Source organism: Psammomys obesus, unplaced genomic scaffold (assembly GCF_907164565.1).
Source record: "Psammomys obesus unplaced genomic scaffold, mPsaObe1.curated_primary_1811, whole genome shotgun sequence".
Taxonomy (NCBI): domain Eukaryota; kingdom Metazoa; phylum Chordata; class Mammalia; order Rodentia; family Muridae; genus Psammomys; species Psammomys obesus.
Window position 1 is genome coordinate 28,630,415 of NW_026590062.1, and position 15,206 is coordinate 28,645,620.

Consider the following 15,206-nt stretch of genomic DNA (forward strand, 5'->3'; position numbering starts at 1 on the left):
AGAACACATTAGAAAGTTTGAGCCACAATGAAGAACAGCTATGCCTAAATCTACCCTGTAACTCAGACTCCTGAGTATCTCCTCCAAAAAGAAAAACTTGTACTGACACAAACACCTACATACAAATGACAGCAGCACTACCTGCGATAGTTAAAATGTCCAAGAAACCAAAATATCCCATAATATGTCAACAGCTAAAACCGTGCTACTGATGAACAATCCAGCAATAAAAATGAATAAATTTCAAGCCAGTCATCCCTTTAGTCCCAGTACTTGGGAGGCAGAGGCAGACAGATCTCTGTGAGTTTGAGGCCAGACTGGCCTACAAAGCAAGTCCAGGACAGTCAGAGCTACACAAAGAAACCCTGTCTCAAAAACTCAAAATAAATAAATGCATATTCAATACCTTGAACGAATTGAAGGGCTTCAGACTTGATGGAAAGCCTGTCTCAAAAGGTTACATACTGTATGGTTCTACTTATGTAACACTTTCAACCTGACAGAATTTATATAAACAGAATCGATTAGCTATTGCCAAGGGTGAGAGAGAAGAGCACAGAAAAGAATCTTTGTAGCAAAGCAAGTTCTTTATTGGGACAATGGCTGTACGAATCTATTCATAATAAAAAAGCAGTTTCCCGTTGTTAATACTGCTCTACAGTTGAAAAGTGGATTAAAGGTACATGGGTTCTCTGTCTTTAAAAACAAAACAACAACAACAACAACAAAAAAAACAAAAACAAAAACAGGGGTTTGTTACTCCCTGTAAATCAACATTTCAAAATAATAGTAAGTATAAAAGTTATTTTTGTTTTTAAGAAAACTATCCTAAAAAACGAAAATGGCATGCCTTTCTCAGTTTAAAAAGGTAAGAGGAGCTGGCCGTAGGAGCTTGCACTGTTCTCCCAGGACCTGAATTTGGTTCTCATTACCTACATAATCTCCTGTAACTTCAGCTCCAGGGGAATCTGACACCTCTGGCCTCCAGAGATACCTATACTCATATGCATATATATACACACAGACATACATGTACATGATTTAAAATTAAAATTGTTAAAAAACTTTGATATTCCTACTGTGTTCTCTTCACTCTAAATTTCTAACATTTGCTTTATACATTAAGCATGTAATACTTGGTAATACTTAGAAAAACAATTTTAATAAATTAAAACATTTTAATGAGGTGCAATACATTAAAATATAGGCAAAACAAACTAATAATACATGTATGTCTACATACACTAATAAAAGATAAATACTAAGTCAACCAGAAAACCATGCCATCAAAAGGCAAGACATGACTAGAGATCACACTCTGTTTCCCGTTAGCTGTGCCTGTAACTCAAGAGTGCTGTCGTCTTATACCAGGTGGAACTATGAGACTTCAAGTAGACAGTTATCCAAGGTTTTGAGCACATCACTTTGGTACCAGTAGAACAGGGGTCTCCAGTGTTAACACTGGCAGTGATCTAAGATATCCAGTACAACTGTTCATCTCCAGTTGAATAAACTAAGGGTAGTGAGATAAATCTGAGAGAGCCTGTCACCAACAGAATCTGATTAAAAAACAAACAAACAAAACTCAGAAAGAACATGGTTAAGAGTGCTGCCTCTGAACCAGGTGGTGGTGACATGTGCCTTTAATCCCAGCGCTTGGGAGGCAGAGGCAGGAGAAGGACCTCTGAGTTTAAGACCAGCCTTGTCTCCAGAGTTGAGTTCCAGGTCAGCCAGGGCTACAAAGAGAAACCCTATCTCAAAAAACCAAGAGTGCTGCCTCTGGGCTCACCAGATGGCACAAATTTGATAATCTGAGTTTGACATCCCAGAACCCACATGGCAGGAGAGAACCAACTACTGAAAGCTGTATCTGACCGCCAAAAGCAGGCTGTAGCATATGCCACAGTGTGGGGCATATGGGTACACAAATAAATAAGCCAATAAATTCTACACAATGTTTAATAGAAAATGTAAGTTAAGTATTTCAACAGGAGTATTAATAATTACCAACAAATTCTTTTTAGTGTTACAGCTCAAAATGCTCAGACATACTGGCAAATGCTCTATCTCTGAACTACACCCCTAGCATTTACTAACATTTTGTGTGTGTGTGTGTGTGTGTGTGTGTGTGTGAAGGGGGGCAGGGCTCTCACTGCCCTGGCTGTCCTGGAACAGTAGGAAAACTAGACTGGCCTCCAATTCAGAGAGCTGCATGCCTTTACCTTCAGAGTGCTGAGATTAAAGATGTGTATCACCAATATTTCAAAAGGTATACACAGGTAGCAAAAGCAAAACAGTGAGATGGTATCAGCTAACAAAGCTTTCTACAACAAATGAAATCACCAACACGGTGACGAGACAATTTATACAACAGGGAGATCCTGTACAGCTATTTATCCAACAAAGGAGTTACATCCAGAATATATAAAAGCCTCAAAAACTCAGTAACAAATGAACTCAAAATAATCAGTTTCCACCTGTCATGTGAGCACAGAAAGCATGACTAGGAACTCCACAGGCTCTGGTATGTAGGCTGTAATCCCAAGTACTTAGAGACTAAAACGGGAGGATAGAAAATTCAGCGTCTCCCTGGGCTACAGAGTGAGTTCAAAGCCAGCTTGGACAAATCAGTGAGAGTCTGTCTCAAAATAAAGTCAAAGTGGGCAGGCTACAGTGCAGGACTACACTAGCCGGGCATACAAAAGGGCCTAGGTTCAAACCCTATCACTGGAATCAAACAAACAAACAAACAAACAAACCCAAACCTCAAAGGAAGAAACCCAAATAAATGGTCAACAAGTACCTGAATAAACTGCCTAATCTCAGTGTCTCAGGGGAAATACAAATCTGCTCCATCTGAAATGGGGTTTGCTATCAAAAAACAAACCAACCAATCAACCCAACTATGAAACGCTGGTGAGGATCAGAACACAAATAAATACAGTATCAAGAACTATATAAAGATAGCTCAGCATTGGTGGAACATGCCTTTAATCCCAGCAGTCAGTAGACTTAAACAAACAAACACACACTGTAGCTCCTAAAAATGTCCAATTTTGAGAAAAATACATTTTTGATGTTTAAGGATATAAGAAACTGGAAGATGGTTCAGCCAGTAACATGCTTGCCAAGTGAGCATGAGGAAAGTTGAGATCCCCATCACCTGAGTAAAAACACGAGGTACAGCAGTGCTTGCCTGTAATTCCGGTGTGGGCTGGGAGAGACAGCAGAACTCTTCAGGCTCACTGGCCAAGCTGTCTACATGTTCAGTGAGCTAGCCAGTCTCAAAATGGAACCTGAAGTGACTAAAAGACATCCAGCACCAACCCTCTAGCTTTCTCTCTTTCTCTCTTTCTCTCTCTCTCTCTCTCTCTCTCTCTCTCTCTCACACACACACACACACACACACACACACACACACACAAATTTAAACACAAGTACTAGGGGCTAACCTGCTGATTTGAGTATTATAAACTATAAAGTCACTGAATTGCCACTCTATACCTCACAAACACATACTACTGAAATATTTTTAAAAGAAAATATTGAAATGAAAATACAAATTTAGGAGCTGGAGAGATGGCTCAATGGTTTAGAGCACTGACTGCTCCTCCTGAGATCCTGAGTTCAATTCCCAGCAACCTCATGGTGGTTCATAACTATCTATAATGGGATCTGATGCCCTCTTCTAGCATTCATACACAGCATTCATATAAATAAATAAATCTTTAAAAAAGAAAATACAAATGTATACAACTGGTTATTATGCTATCAAAAAGTACAATTTGGGGCTGGAGAGATGGCTCAGCGGTTAAGAGCACTGGCTGCTCCTCCATGAGTTCAATTCCCAGCAACCACATGGTAGCTCACAGCCATCTATAATAAAATCTGATGCCCTCTTCTGGCGTGCAGATGTACATGCAGACATAACATTATATACACAATAAATAAATCTTAAAAAAAAAAAAAAAAAAGCACAGTTTGGGATGAAACTGACAAACTTCTGAAAAAACACAAACTACTCTACCGAGCTTAATTATATCAATACACACAAAAACACATTACGTCCTAATTTATTATTAGACACTCTGTAGAATACAGAAGACATCAACAAAATCAAACTCTTACCCTTGATCTGCTCAGTTTTAGCAAAACCTGTTTTTATGTTCAGATCGTAGCTACAATGATCTAAATATGCTTGGTCTTGTATTTAGTACTGGGGGTCGAACCTAGGACCTCAAGCACCCTAGGCAAGCGTTCTGCCACTGGGCTGTGTATCTCAGCCTGAAGAACTTTTCTTGTAATATTCTCAACTGTGTCTGTGTAAATGTGCACACATTTTTTAATATGTACAAAATACTCCAAACCACTGGGCTGCAGGTACATGAAGCATTCATCTTCTACCTTGATTCTGTGACAGTCACACTAAATCAGTAGTTTTCAACCTGTGGGTTCTGACCCCTAGGGCGTGTCAAATGACCCTTTCTCAGGGGTCACCTGAAACCATCTGCAAATCTGATATTTACATTATGATTCAGAGCAATAGCAAAATTACAATTATGAAGCAGTAACAAAAATAATTTCATGGTTGGGGTCAGCACAACAAGAGGAACTGTATTAAAGGGTCACTAGGAAGTTGAGAATCATTGCCCTAAATGAATTCATAACTGAAGAAACTTGATTCATAAACAAAGAATATGACGTTCTGGAAAATTCCTGATTTGATAATCAATACAAGTTTTTAATTTTTTATTGTTTCTAAGTGGTGTTGAAAAAATTGTCGGGCTGTGGTAGCATATGCCTTTAATTCCAGCACTCAGCAGGCCAGGGGCAGGCAGATCTCTGTGAGTTCGAACTCAGTCTGGTCTAAACAGTAAGTTCCAAGATAGACAGGGCTACACAATGACATGAAACCCTGTCTCAAAATACAAAAGAAAATATAAAAAACAAACAACAACAACAAAAAGATAAAAACTAAAAAAATGAAATCCGTATCTCAAGGCAGGATAACAGTCTTAAAAAGACTAGGTTGGGTGTGGCAGAGCATGCCTTCAATTCCAGTACTTGAGAGATTCCGATCTATGAAGTGAGACCTGTTTCAAAGGGCAGGAGGAGATTTGGGGGGAGAAATTGAGAAAATAAATTATAAACAAGGCTAATATAGTTCTAGGGCTGGAAAGTTCCATTTTCCTGGTAAGATGCTTGCCTGATTTGCAGAAGGCCTGAACTGGATCCCTAGCACTGAAGAAAACTTTTAATAATAATAATAATAATAAACATTTAAAAAGGAGAATGGGCACATGGCTTTTTCTTTCTTTCTTTTCATTTGTTTGTTTTCCAAGACAGGCCTGGCTGTCATGAAACTGGCTTTTGTACAACAAGCTGGCCTCAAACTCTCACAGATCCACCTCCCTCTGCTTGCTGAGTGCTGACGGACATAGCTCTTCACTTCATACATTGGTAGGCTATTGCTTTGGCTCTGCATACATTCCTTGGAAAAATATGAATAATTTGCCATCTTGTGGCTGTCCTCTTATGGTTTATTTTTGAAATCTTTCTTGGCTATGGACATGGTAGACATGGTAGAGATCTGTCCAAAAGACTGAAGGCTAGAGTTGGTAACTGACAGCTAGCTTTCTCTGGAACAACAATATAATGAGAATCCTGTTCTCTTGAAGGGTTGGGTTCTCTTATAGAGAGTGTGTTATTTTTCTAGATACTGTGGTATCATTTGTAAGGTGATAATTTTCCAGACATTACAAACAGAATCTGAGTGTTGAATCTGGCATAGGAAATGCTTGTTAGAAAAGTTATTTTTATTTCTGCTCTTTGAGCTGCTTCAAATTATTAAAGAAAAATTCATTCATAGTATTTATTAACCAAAACAAACAAAGTCACTGTGGACTTGAGGTGTGGTTCAGTGGGCAAAGGCATCAGATGCCAGATCTGACAACCTAGAGTCCATTCTTAGGACCCACATGATAGAAGGGTGAAACTGATTTATTTAAGCTGCCTTTTGGCTCCACATGGGTACCATGGCTTACTTGACACTCCCTAAATAAATAAATAAATAAATAAATAGATAGATAGATAGATAAATAGATAAAAGAGGGAGGGGGCTACAACTGGGATACAAAGTGAATAAATTGTGTTAAAAACGCAAATGATAAATAGATAGATAGATAGATAGATAGATAGATAGATAGATAGATAGATAGACAGACAGACAGACAGACAGACAGATAGACAGATAGATAAATATTTTTAGGGCTATGCTCATCCTGAAATAAATTTAACTCCAATTTTGTCTAATACAGTTTATGTAATATGCATACAACAGACACAAATTATATCAATTTGCAGAGATAGACAAAAGCAAAAGGCATAAACCATACCACACTTTGGTCATTTCTATCTAAATTTCATGATTAACCACTTTGCAACAGAAATTTGACACTCTAGCTTTTTTGCATTCCATTTAAAAAATGTGAAAGTCAGTGAGCAAATATAAACTTTTCTCTCTAAATTTATCTAGAGACATTTTACTTTTTCTTAGCAAGCTCTGGACACTTTTTTCTAAAACATTTCATAGGAACTATGCATTGCAAAGCAGTTGCAGAGATGCAGAAGCAATCGCTACCATCCATATTTCTCTCGGCCGCGGCCTTTCTTGGGTGCCTGCATCCCACCTCTGACCAGCAGAAGGCAGAGGTGCATCTGCAGCATCCTCCTGGCTGAATCTCAGTGCTGAGGTATGTTTATGTTGCTGTCCCAAACATGCACTATCATACTCAAGAGTATATCGAAGGGACACAGATCTTGTCTGCTTTCATCATACTCTTACATCAGAGCTTCCACTATTGAGCAGCATCTAATTCTAGCCACATACAGAACTGTTCAATGAATAAAACTGTGAGAGACAACATTCGTTAGTTTACAGCCTGGGCTATACCAAAAGCGCTTACAGAGTAATCAAAACTTAGTGGAAAAGTTAGTGCAAGATTCCTGGCCTGAAACCATGGGACAGCACACCAGTAAGTAAGCGGAACCTGTAAAGCCCTAATTCATAGTCAGGCTGGCAGTTTGACATATTGACAGGTGAAGTCTTCTATTTTAATTTTTTACACTGGCAACTGAACTCAGAGTTTGAACACACTAGGCAAAAACTATCAACTGAACTACAAATTGCCTTATCTCCTTTTGAGAGGAACAAGGTTGTCCTTGACTCCTGATCCTCTTAGTTTGCCTTGAGTGCCAGGACTACATGTATAAACCACAGTGCCCAGATTAAAATCTTTATTTTTGTATGCTACGGCCCCAAATCTATGTAACAGAAAATAATAATCTGGGCCAAGACTTCATAATACAGTACACACTATGAAAATGTACTAATTAACCTTTAAAAATAGAATCTGAAGACAGAAAGGACATCTTTTAAGTTAATGGCCACATCAGTTACAACCAATAAATGACATATATAATACCAGGCTGGGATGCAAAAAATCTTAAAAGATATTTAACAGCCTAATTAATAGGTTCCCCCCCCCTCCAACTACTTGGGATTGAACCTCCTGAATGCTAGGCAAATACTGCAGAATAAGTTATAGACTAATCCAGCATTTTTCTAAAAAAAAAAAAAAAAACAAAAAAAAGGAAAGAAAAAATAACATCCATTGGAACATCTGGATTCCACAGCTTCTCAAAAACTGTTCAATTCTATCTCTGAGAAAAGTAATGACAATACCACAGTTAGCAAGGGTTTAAATACTGAAGGCTTGACAACAGAAGTCAAGGTATTTCTGGGCAACTGTGTGGCATGAACAGCAAGTTTGCAGAATGAGGAAAACACTATTGAAATCATTTCTTTATTTACACCTGCCACTTCTGTCACTGCCGTTGTGAATGCTCCTTCTGCCTCGAAGTATCTGCTTTACCATAAACTGATCTTCTTTACAACTAAGTGGCTGTGAGAACCAACAACCTATTAATTTTCTAACTCCATCTAACAGTTCTCTCTTTAATTTCAAAATAAAATCCTTGTATTTCAGTTCAGCAAATTTTCATACATCAAATCAGCTGAATTTGACCGGGTGAGGGAGAATGCACGTCTACAATCCAAATACTCAGGAGGCTGACACAGGAGAGCCATGTTAAAGGCCAGCCCGTGTTACACATGGAGACTGCTTCCAAAAAAAGACCAACGCTGATATGAAAACAGGTTCTTTGAAGGATCCCAGTCTGTCAGGGAGAGCAGAAACATAACGAGTAACATTACATAAAATCTTTCATCTAAAGATCATCTTGACTAAAGAAGATGCCTACCTTCCGACAGCCTCAAAAGAGCAACGCTAAGAGTTTCCTATCCTTTGGAGAAATTATTCTTCCACTGAGCATTCAATGGTATGAGGTCGACTTAAATAAACCAATCTAAAAGCTGCAATCAGTAAATGATCATCTCATGAAGATGAAGCAGTAGAGGTTTTGGGTGGAGTAGAAAAATAACTAAAAGTTGGTTTTGAAATGTCGGACAACCTAGTGAAACCTATCTGATGGGCTGTGAAAGTAAAACATGAGCCTCAGTTAAAAGTCAAAGACTCCACGAAGTCATGTTACCATTTCTCATGTCTTTTAAAGTGAACACAAATTTTAGGATCAATACTTTTCTGGCAAAGTTACACCTTTGGTACTATGTCTTCAAAAAAGCACCTGTGTGCTCACCTGTTCCTTTTGTCAGCTGCCAACTATAACCTCCCCTTACTACCTTTTTTTTTTCTATCACTATAGGAAAAAAAAAACATTCATGTAAAAATCTGCAAAGTAGAAGAATACTGGACCTGAAAAAGCTGTCAAATTTACCCCTCAATTTTTTTACGAGGTAACCCGAATCCTGGAGTTACCAGTGGGAAAATCTTGTGGGTTCTGGGACTGTTGGTGGTTTCACTCTTGGCAGCAAATGGCCCTCTTGACCCACAAATTTCCACGAACCAAATTTCCACCCTTTAGCCAATATGCGGGTCAACTCAAACCGTACACAAGTGTTAACAATTCTCACCGAAATATCTCTAAAAATCCAAGCGTCCAAATTCCTCTCTCAGGTTTAATTTTTAAAATTTAAAAGTAATGTATTAAGTCTCCTTTTTAAGATTTAAGCTCGCCTAACATCTAAACCTTTTTAAGCACAAAGAAAAAGAATAAACCACTCGCGTCAGAAGAAATCAGAGTGACAGCTTTATTTTCAGAAATCACTACCCTCTTCGAACATCACTTCCTCTCCATTCGCCTCCCCGTCCCTGGACGAGATTCAGTAACGCATGCCCGCCCCTCGCACTCCAGATCCTTAAAACAAGAAAGCCCACAGCCCACATCCACTACCCAGAGATCTTTGACGCCTTGACAGACACCTCCCTGTAAAAAAGCCACAGTCCTAAATTAGATCCCCCAAGGGCTCCTTTTTTTGCCTGGCCTTTTCCTCTCTAACCTTTAGGCCAAGCGACCTGCCACCCGACAGCCCCTCCCTCTGGCCAGCCAACCCTGACTCCGGCCCTTCAAAGCCACCATTCGCCCCGGGTCAGCCGGCTGTCAGTCCCCACCCGGCTGCCTTGCCCTCGTGCCGGTTTCAGGAGACCAGGGGCCAGCTTCCCACTCGTCATCTCTACGGCCGCGGCCTCGGGCACCTCCCCTGCAGGTCCGGATCCCGGGGACCCCTGGCACGTCCCTCCTTCACTACAAGGGCTGCCAGGGCCCAGCCCCCGCGCCTCATCTCTCACAGCCCGCGGGGTCAGCTCAACCCCCTGATTTCCTCCGGATTCCATTCCAGAGCGGCCTCCCCTGGCTCTCCCAACCGTCTCCCGGCCCTCGGCGACCCCGGCTCTCCACTCACCCTTGGCTGCAGGCGCCCCCCAATCTCCCCTCTCCTCAGCCTCGGCGCCCGCTCACCTCCGCGGTGGGAGCCGGGCTGCCCGGACCCAGCTCGGAGCCGGCGTCCGAGGCGCCGTCGGAGTCTGGGGCCCTCGGCGCGTCGGCGGAGCGCAGCGCCTCGAGAGGCGCACCTGGAGCCCGGGGCGGGGAGCCGGAGCGCTGGCGGGAGCCGGCTCGGCTACGCGCGGGCATCGCTCCGGCCGGACGGCGCCGAGCCGCCAGCAGCGGCCAGCCGAACCGGAACTGCTTCGGGAGGCGGGGCACTGCCGGGGAGGGGGCGGGCCCAAAACCGGAAAAGAGCGGAGGAAAAAAAAAAAAAAGCAGGTGGGGGCGGGGCGGGGCGGGCGGGTGGAGGCCAGAGCGCATGCGTCCAGCTCTAGTCTCCTCGGCGAAACGGTCTGAGTGAAGATGAGAGAGGATGCTGAAGCCGCTGAGTCGGACTGGAACCTAGGAAGAGGCTATTCTGAGTCCTTTGAAAAGGCTAGCTCCTTTTCAGCAAGCCCCAAGTAACATCTTTTATTGCTCCTTTATTCTGACTGTGTGCGAGAGACTAACTCTCAATCGTTGTTTCAACTCTGCAAAGGCTGTAGGCTTTCCACACACACTGTAGGCTGACATAGCACAGCTAATATGTATCCAAGCTAGTATTCCAAGCCCAAATTGCCAGCAGGACTTGTGTTCTTTCCTGCCACTACCCTACCCTGCCCTAACGAAACGCCCCTTTCTAAACTGGCAGAATCCACGTCCAAAGCCACCTGCAGCTTGAAGTCTAGGTCCTCTTTGGCTCTACTTTCCTGAACAATGCAGGGCCAGCTTTGGTAGTTCTGAAGGGGATAGAGCAGGTTCTGAGGTGAACATGAGGGCAGATATGGGTTCCTTCGTGTGGCTTTCTCTTCAAGCTAGACTCCTAAGAACAGTAGCTAGGAATTTGTCCAGAGTGTTCATACCCTTCAGGGCCTCCATAGAACGGGGCAAAACATGTCATCTCCCACAACCCTTGTAGGCAAAGAATTCGCCCATTCACAAAGTGTTTCTGATGGGAGTAGAGATGTACCTCAGTGGTTAGAGCACTTGATTCTCTTGTCAAAGACCCAGGTTCAGTCCCACTTGACACCTCAAAACCACTTATACCTCTAATTCCAGAGGATCCAACACCCTTTTCTGAGCACAGCGGACAGGCATGGGATGCAAATGGCACACATACAGACACTCAAAAACTTATATGTATAAATGTTTGCCTGCATGTATGTTTGTGCTCCCGAGCCAGCTCTCCAGTACCAACAAAAGATTTTAATTATAAAAATAATAAATATTTTTAAAAATGTTTCTAATGCCAGGTCCTTGGACTTTCAGAGCCTAGGGCAATGTTCACCTCTCTTTGATATACAAAGACCCATCCGCTTTCTCTTTAAAAAAAAAAAAATCAGCTATCTTCATTATAGGACATGAAATCTTGGACATGAAATACTTCAGATGCTTTCTTCCACATTTCCCTAAGTTTCTGTGACCCCACAACTCTGGAGATTTCCCCTGTGTTCCACAGTCCAAAGGTTCCAATCCAACAGACACTGGCATCCCACCCAGTTTGTGGCCCACTTAGCCCTGAAAAGTTGTTCTCATTCATCACTCTGTGCTCTTCTCTGCTTTAACTCTGCCCTCAGAACGGAAAAAACTATGCAAGGGCTCTAAACCTAGGAATTAAACTATTTTAAAGCACCTACTGTATGTTAGACACAGTGAAGCCTTTTGGTTTCTTTAACCCTTTGCAATAGTATCTCCAGGCAGGTACATCCTTACAGAAGAACATGACAGAGGTGGAGCAAGATGGTGACTTGTAGGGGTCTAATTCCATGTTCTCCAAGAGCTGGCTCAAGAGAAAGAGGTCTTGCTCTCTTTGGAGGCCCCTGGGACTTGCTGAGTCACTCTGTCCTCACCTGTCACTGCCAATCTCTGGGAAGGAGAGATGACACAGGAGAGGCAGGAAGAGTGACCGCAGCGCCTGTGGGGTAGGCTGGCTGGCTCATGGCTGAGGCCTCCATCCCAAAACTGGGGGAAGAATCAGAAACCACACCTTGCCCTGGTGTCCTGCAGCTGGAGGAGCTCCTGAGGGCCGGGAGAGCCTCTTGCAGCCGCGTGGACGAAGTCTGGCCCAACCTCTTCATAGGAGATGCGTGAGTGGCTTCTGACAGGCTTGCAGGAGTCCGGCCAAGGAAAGCAATCCTAGAACTCTTGAAACAGCTCCGGAGGGGGTGGCTGGAGGGAACAAGGAGAATTAGTTGCTTCTAACCCGCCCCCGGCCAGGAATTTTCTCCCCAACTCCTAAGCGCCAGGAGCGAGTCAGTGACCAGTTTCTACCACCGGGGGGAGCCTGAGCGTTTTGGTTTTATTTCTTGGGAAGGTCTACAGGAGCTCTTGGCTGGATGATCTCTGGGGTCTTCAGGCACATCTTAAGGCAACTGGCCACTCTGGGAAGCAATAACGTTTGGAATATGAAATGGCGTAGACATAGATCTGGTCCCAGCTTTCCTCTTGTGGGCACTGAGTGGGCGGAGAAGCCTGACTAGGATGAATCAGGAAAGGTGTCATTTAATATTTGTGGCTCAGTAGCAGGTATGACGTGGTGACCAAGTGACTCTAGATGATGTTTATGCGTAGGAGGAGATGTGGCAAGAAAGGAGGGGCAGCTGAAACAATCTCTTCCTTCCTGCCTTGGGTGGGGGCAGGCTGCCCGAGACAACCAAGGGGGCCTAAGCACACCCCTCGCAGCACCAACTCCACCATCAGAAAGCTGTGGGGCTTGGGCAGAGAGCTGCGCACCCAGCTCAGGGTCGCGGGATTCTAGCTCCCTTTATACAGCTATAGCTTTACCCTCACCAAAGCAGAGGTCAAACAAGCTTCCTTCCTGACCCAGAGGCTCAGTCTGAATCCAGCCCCCTTTCCATCCTTCCCAGGGCCACAGCAAACAACCGATTTGAGCTGTGGAAGTTGGGGATCACCCATGTGCTGAACGCCGCCCACGGGGGACTCTACTGTCAGGGGGGCCCTGACTTCTATGGCAGCAGTGTGAGCTACCTGGGGGTACCAGCCCACGACCTCCCTGATTTCAACATCAGCACCTACTTCTCCTCAGCAGCTGACTTCATCCACCGTGCCCTCAACACACCTGGGGGTAGGACTTGAGGTCGAGCCTGACTCCACTCTGCTCACTTGTGGGAAGGCTATCCAATTTTCCCCAGTCCCCAGCATCCTCCCTTCCCTTAAAAAAAAAAAAAAAATCTTCCACTCTATGCCCCAGCATTTTATGTAATGACATTGCTTCACAGATGGCGAAAGTGAGGCCAAATAGCAAGGCCATAATGAGTTAGAAGCAGCCATGAGACTGAAAGCCAAGTCTTAAAAAATCAGAACAATTCTTAGTCTGAAAAAGGCAGCCCTGAGAAAGCACCACATAGTACCCAGAGGTCTGCCCTAAAGTACTTCCAAAGGACCGAAACAAAACACCCAGGCTTCCACAGGTCTTGAGAGGCTAGAGCCCTTTCTGTATGTTCACACTGGGAAACATGCCCCTTTCTCTGTGACCGTGGGCAAGGCAGTGTCCTCTGGGTTTGTTTCCTCATATTTTTTGTGAGGAGGAATTTGGTAAGATTCATGTTGCTTTGTAATAGCCAAAGCACTTTGACATTCTTTTCTGCTTCTCCTTCATCTGTTCCTCCATCACCTGGTCATTATTCGCCTGGTGTCAGGGAAACAACTAAAATTCTAGGAAGCCAGACTTCAGGAAGCCAGGGTGCCTGCTCTTGTAGAACTTGCTAAGCAAACAGTATGTATTCTGAGTGTTACTGGTGTGAAATGGCAAATGTGAAGAGCTACTCGAACATCCAACCCAGGGGACCGTGGTGTTTGGGATTTCCCACCAGTTTCCCTAGGTCATGTGCAGAAAGGACTGACTGCTTGTGACTCAAGCAATACCTTGAGTGGTGAGGAAAGCCAACGGAGGAAGCCATGTCTGAGATGAGACATGATGGATGAATAAACCTAGTCAGACCAAGATCAGGGAAAAGGTCAGAGGCTGTGGCAGCTCCAAGGAACTGAAAGTCAGCCTGTGTTCCTAGAGCTGAGGTTTGAGGCGGATTCTGGCTGAGGTGAGGTGCAGGGTCAGCAATGGCTCATTCTCAAAGGCTTTTGTAAGTCATGCTGAGAGTTTAAACTGTAGTTCAAGACATAACAAAACACATATTAGTCTACTCATTTGAAAGATCAGGAAATGGAGACCCATGAAAGGATGAGGGACATGAACAGGGATCCCATAATGCACCCAAGACAGGTTCAGGAATGGCTTTTGGGTTTTGGCCCTGTCTCTTGGGTTGGGCTGGCTGGTGGGAAGGCGTTGTTGACTCCTGTGTCTTCTTCAGCTAAGGTGCTAGTACACTGTGTGGTGGGAGTGAGCCGCTCTGCCACGTTGGTCCTGGCCTACCTCATGCTGCACCAGCAGCTGTCCTTGCGGCAGGCTGTCATCACTGTGAGGGACCGCCGATGGATCTTCCCCAACCGTGGCTTCCTGCGCCAGCTCTGCCAGCTGGACCAGCAGCTGCGGGGTGCAGGCCGCAGCTAAGGAGCCAGGTAAGCCAGAGCCAGGAGGCAAAGCTGAGTGCGGCTGGCAGTGAGCAGTCAGCTCAGTGCCTGGACAAAGGGCCTGAGCTAATCAGCAGGCTCTGTGGGAGCACTCACTCCCTTTCCCAAGCTGCTGGGTTCTCCTTGCTCATCCAAGGTCTCACCAGGCCGTCCTCCCATCTGCATTCTTTACATCGCCAGAGGACAGGGAAAGATGCAAGATGGCTCGGTGGATAAAGTACTTGCCACAGAAGCATGAGGGACCTAATAGTGCACAGGAAGGTGAGAGACAGAGACAGAAAAATCCCTGAAAGTTAGTGGACCTGGCAAATAAAGTGGAAAAGACAAAACAAAACAAACAACCCCCCCCCAAAAAAAACCCCACGAAACATAACACTCTATTTCAAACATGGTAGAAGGCAAAGATACACAGACACAGGGTGAAGGGAGAATAAGAGAGAAAGATGAGGAAGGAAAGGTTAATTAGGGATTCCTATGTGCAGTGATACATTCTTCACATATATACACACATATGTGTGCATATACATATATACATACGTGTGTGTGTAAATACAGAGATAGATAGATAGATAGAGATAGAGATAGAGATAGAGATAGAGATACAGATACAGATACAGATACAGATACAGATACAGATACAGATACAGATACAGATA

General features: G+C 43.8%; 3 protein-coding genes across 4 annotated transcripts in view; 2 read left to right on the top strand and 1 right to left on the bottom strand.

The window, feature by feature from the left end:
• The window catches only part of Samd8 (sterile alpha motif domain containing 8), a 48,462-nt gene extending 38,331 nt beyond the window's left edge, over nt 1-10,131 (bottom strand). Inside the window, exon 1 of one of the 2 annotated variants that reach the window (XM_055606308.1) lies at nt 9,937-10,131. In XM_055606308.1, the coding sequence (XP_055462283.1) occupies nt 9,937-10,110 (174 nt within the window). In that variant the 5' untranslated portion in view covers nt 10,111-10,131. Of the gene's footprint in view, nt 1-9,880 lie in introns of both variants that reach the window. The other variant, XM_055606309.1, reaches the window with a different exon arrangement.
• A 1,809-nt stretch (nt 10,132-11,940) lies between these two features.
• Nucleotides 11,941-13,098, top strand: Dusp13a (dual specificity phosphatase 13A). Its single transcript, XM_055606438.1, has 2 exons — nt 11,941-12,089; nt 12,870-13,098. The coding sequence occupies exons 1-2, from the start codon at nt 11,941-11,943 to the stop codon at nt 13,096-13,098; spliced, it is 378 nt and encodes a 125-aa protein (XP_055462413.1).
• Nucleotides 13,099-14,394: 1,296 nt separating this feature from the next.
• The window catches only part of Dusp13b (dual specificity phosphatase 13B), a 12,811-nt gene continuing 11,999 nt past the window's right edge, over nt 14,395-15,206 (top strand). The window contains exon 1 of the mRNA XM_055606223.1: nt 14,395-14,538. Within this exon, the coding sequence (XP_055462198.1) occupies nt 14,452-14,538 (87 nt within the window). The 5' untranslated portion in view covers nt 14,395-14,451. The remainder of the gene's footprint in view (nt 14,539-15,206) is intronic.

Coding starts and splice junctions, on each gene's coding strand:
- Dusp13a (XM_055606438.1), top strand. CDS start 11,941: ATGGCTGAGGCCTCCATCCCAAAACTGGGGGAAGAATCAGAAACCACA. Junction 12,090..12,869: donor AACCTCTTCATAGGAGATGC/GTGAGTGGCTTC, acceptor CATCCTTCCCAG/GGCCACAGCAAACAACCGAT.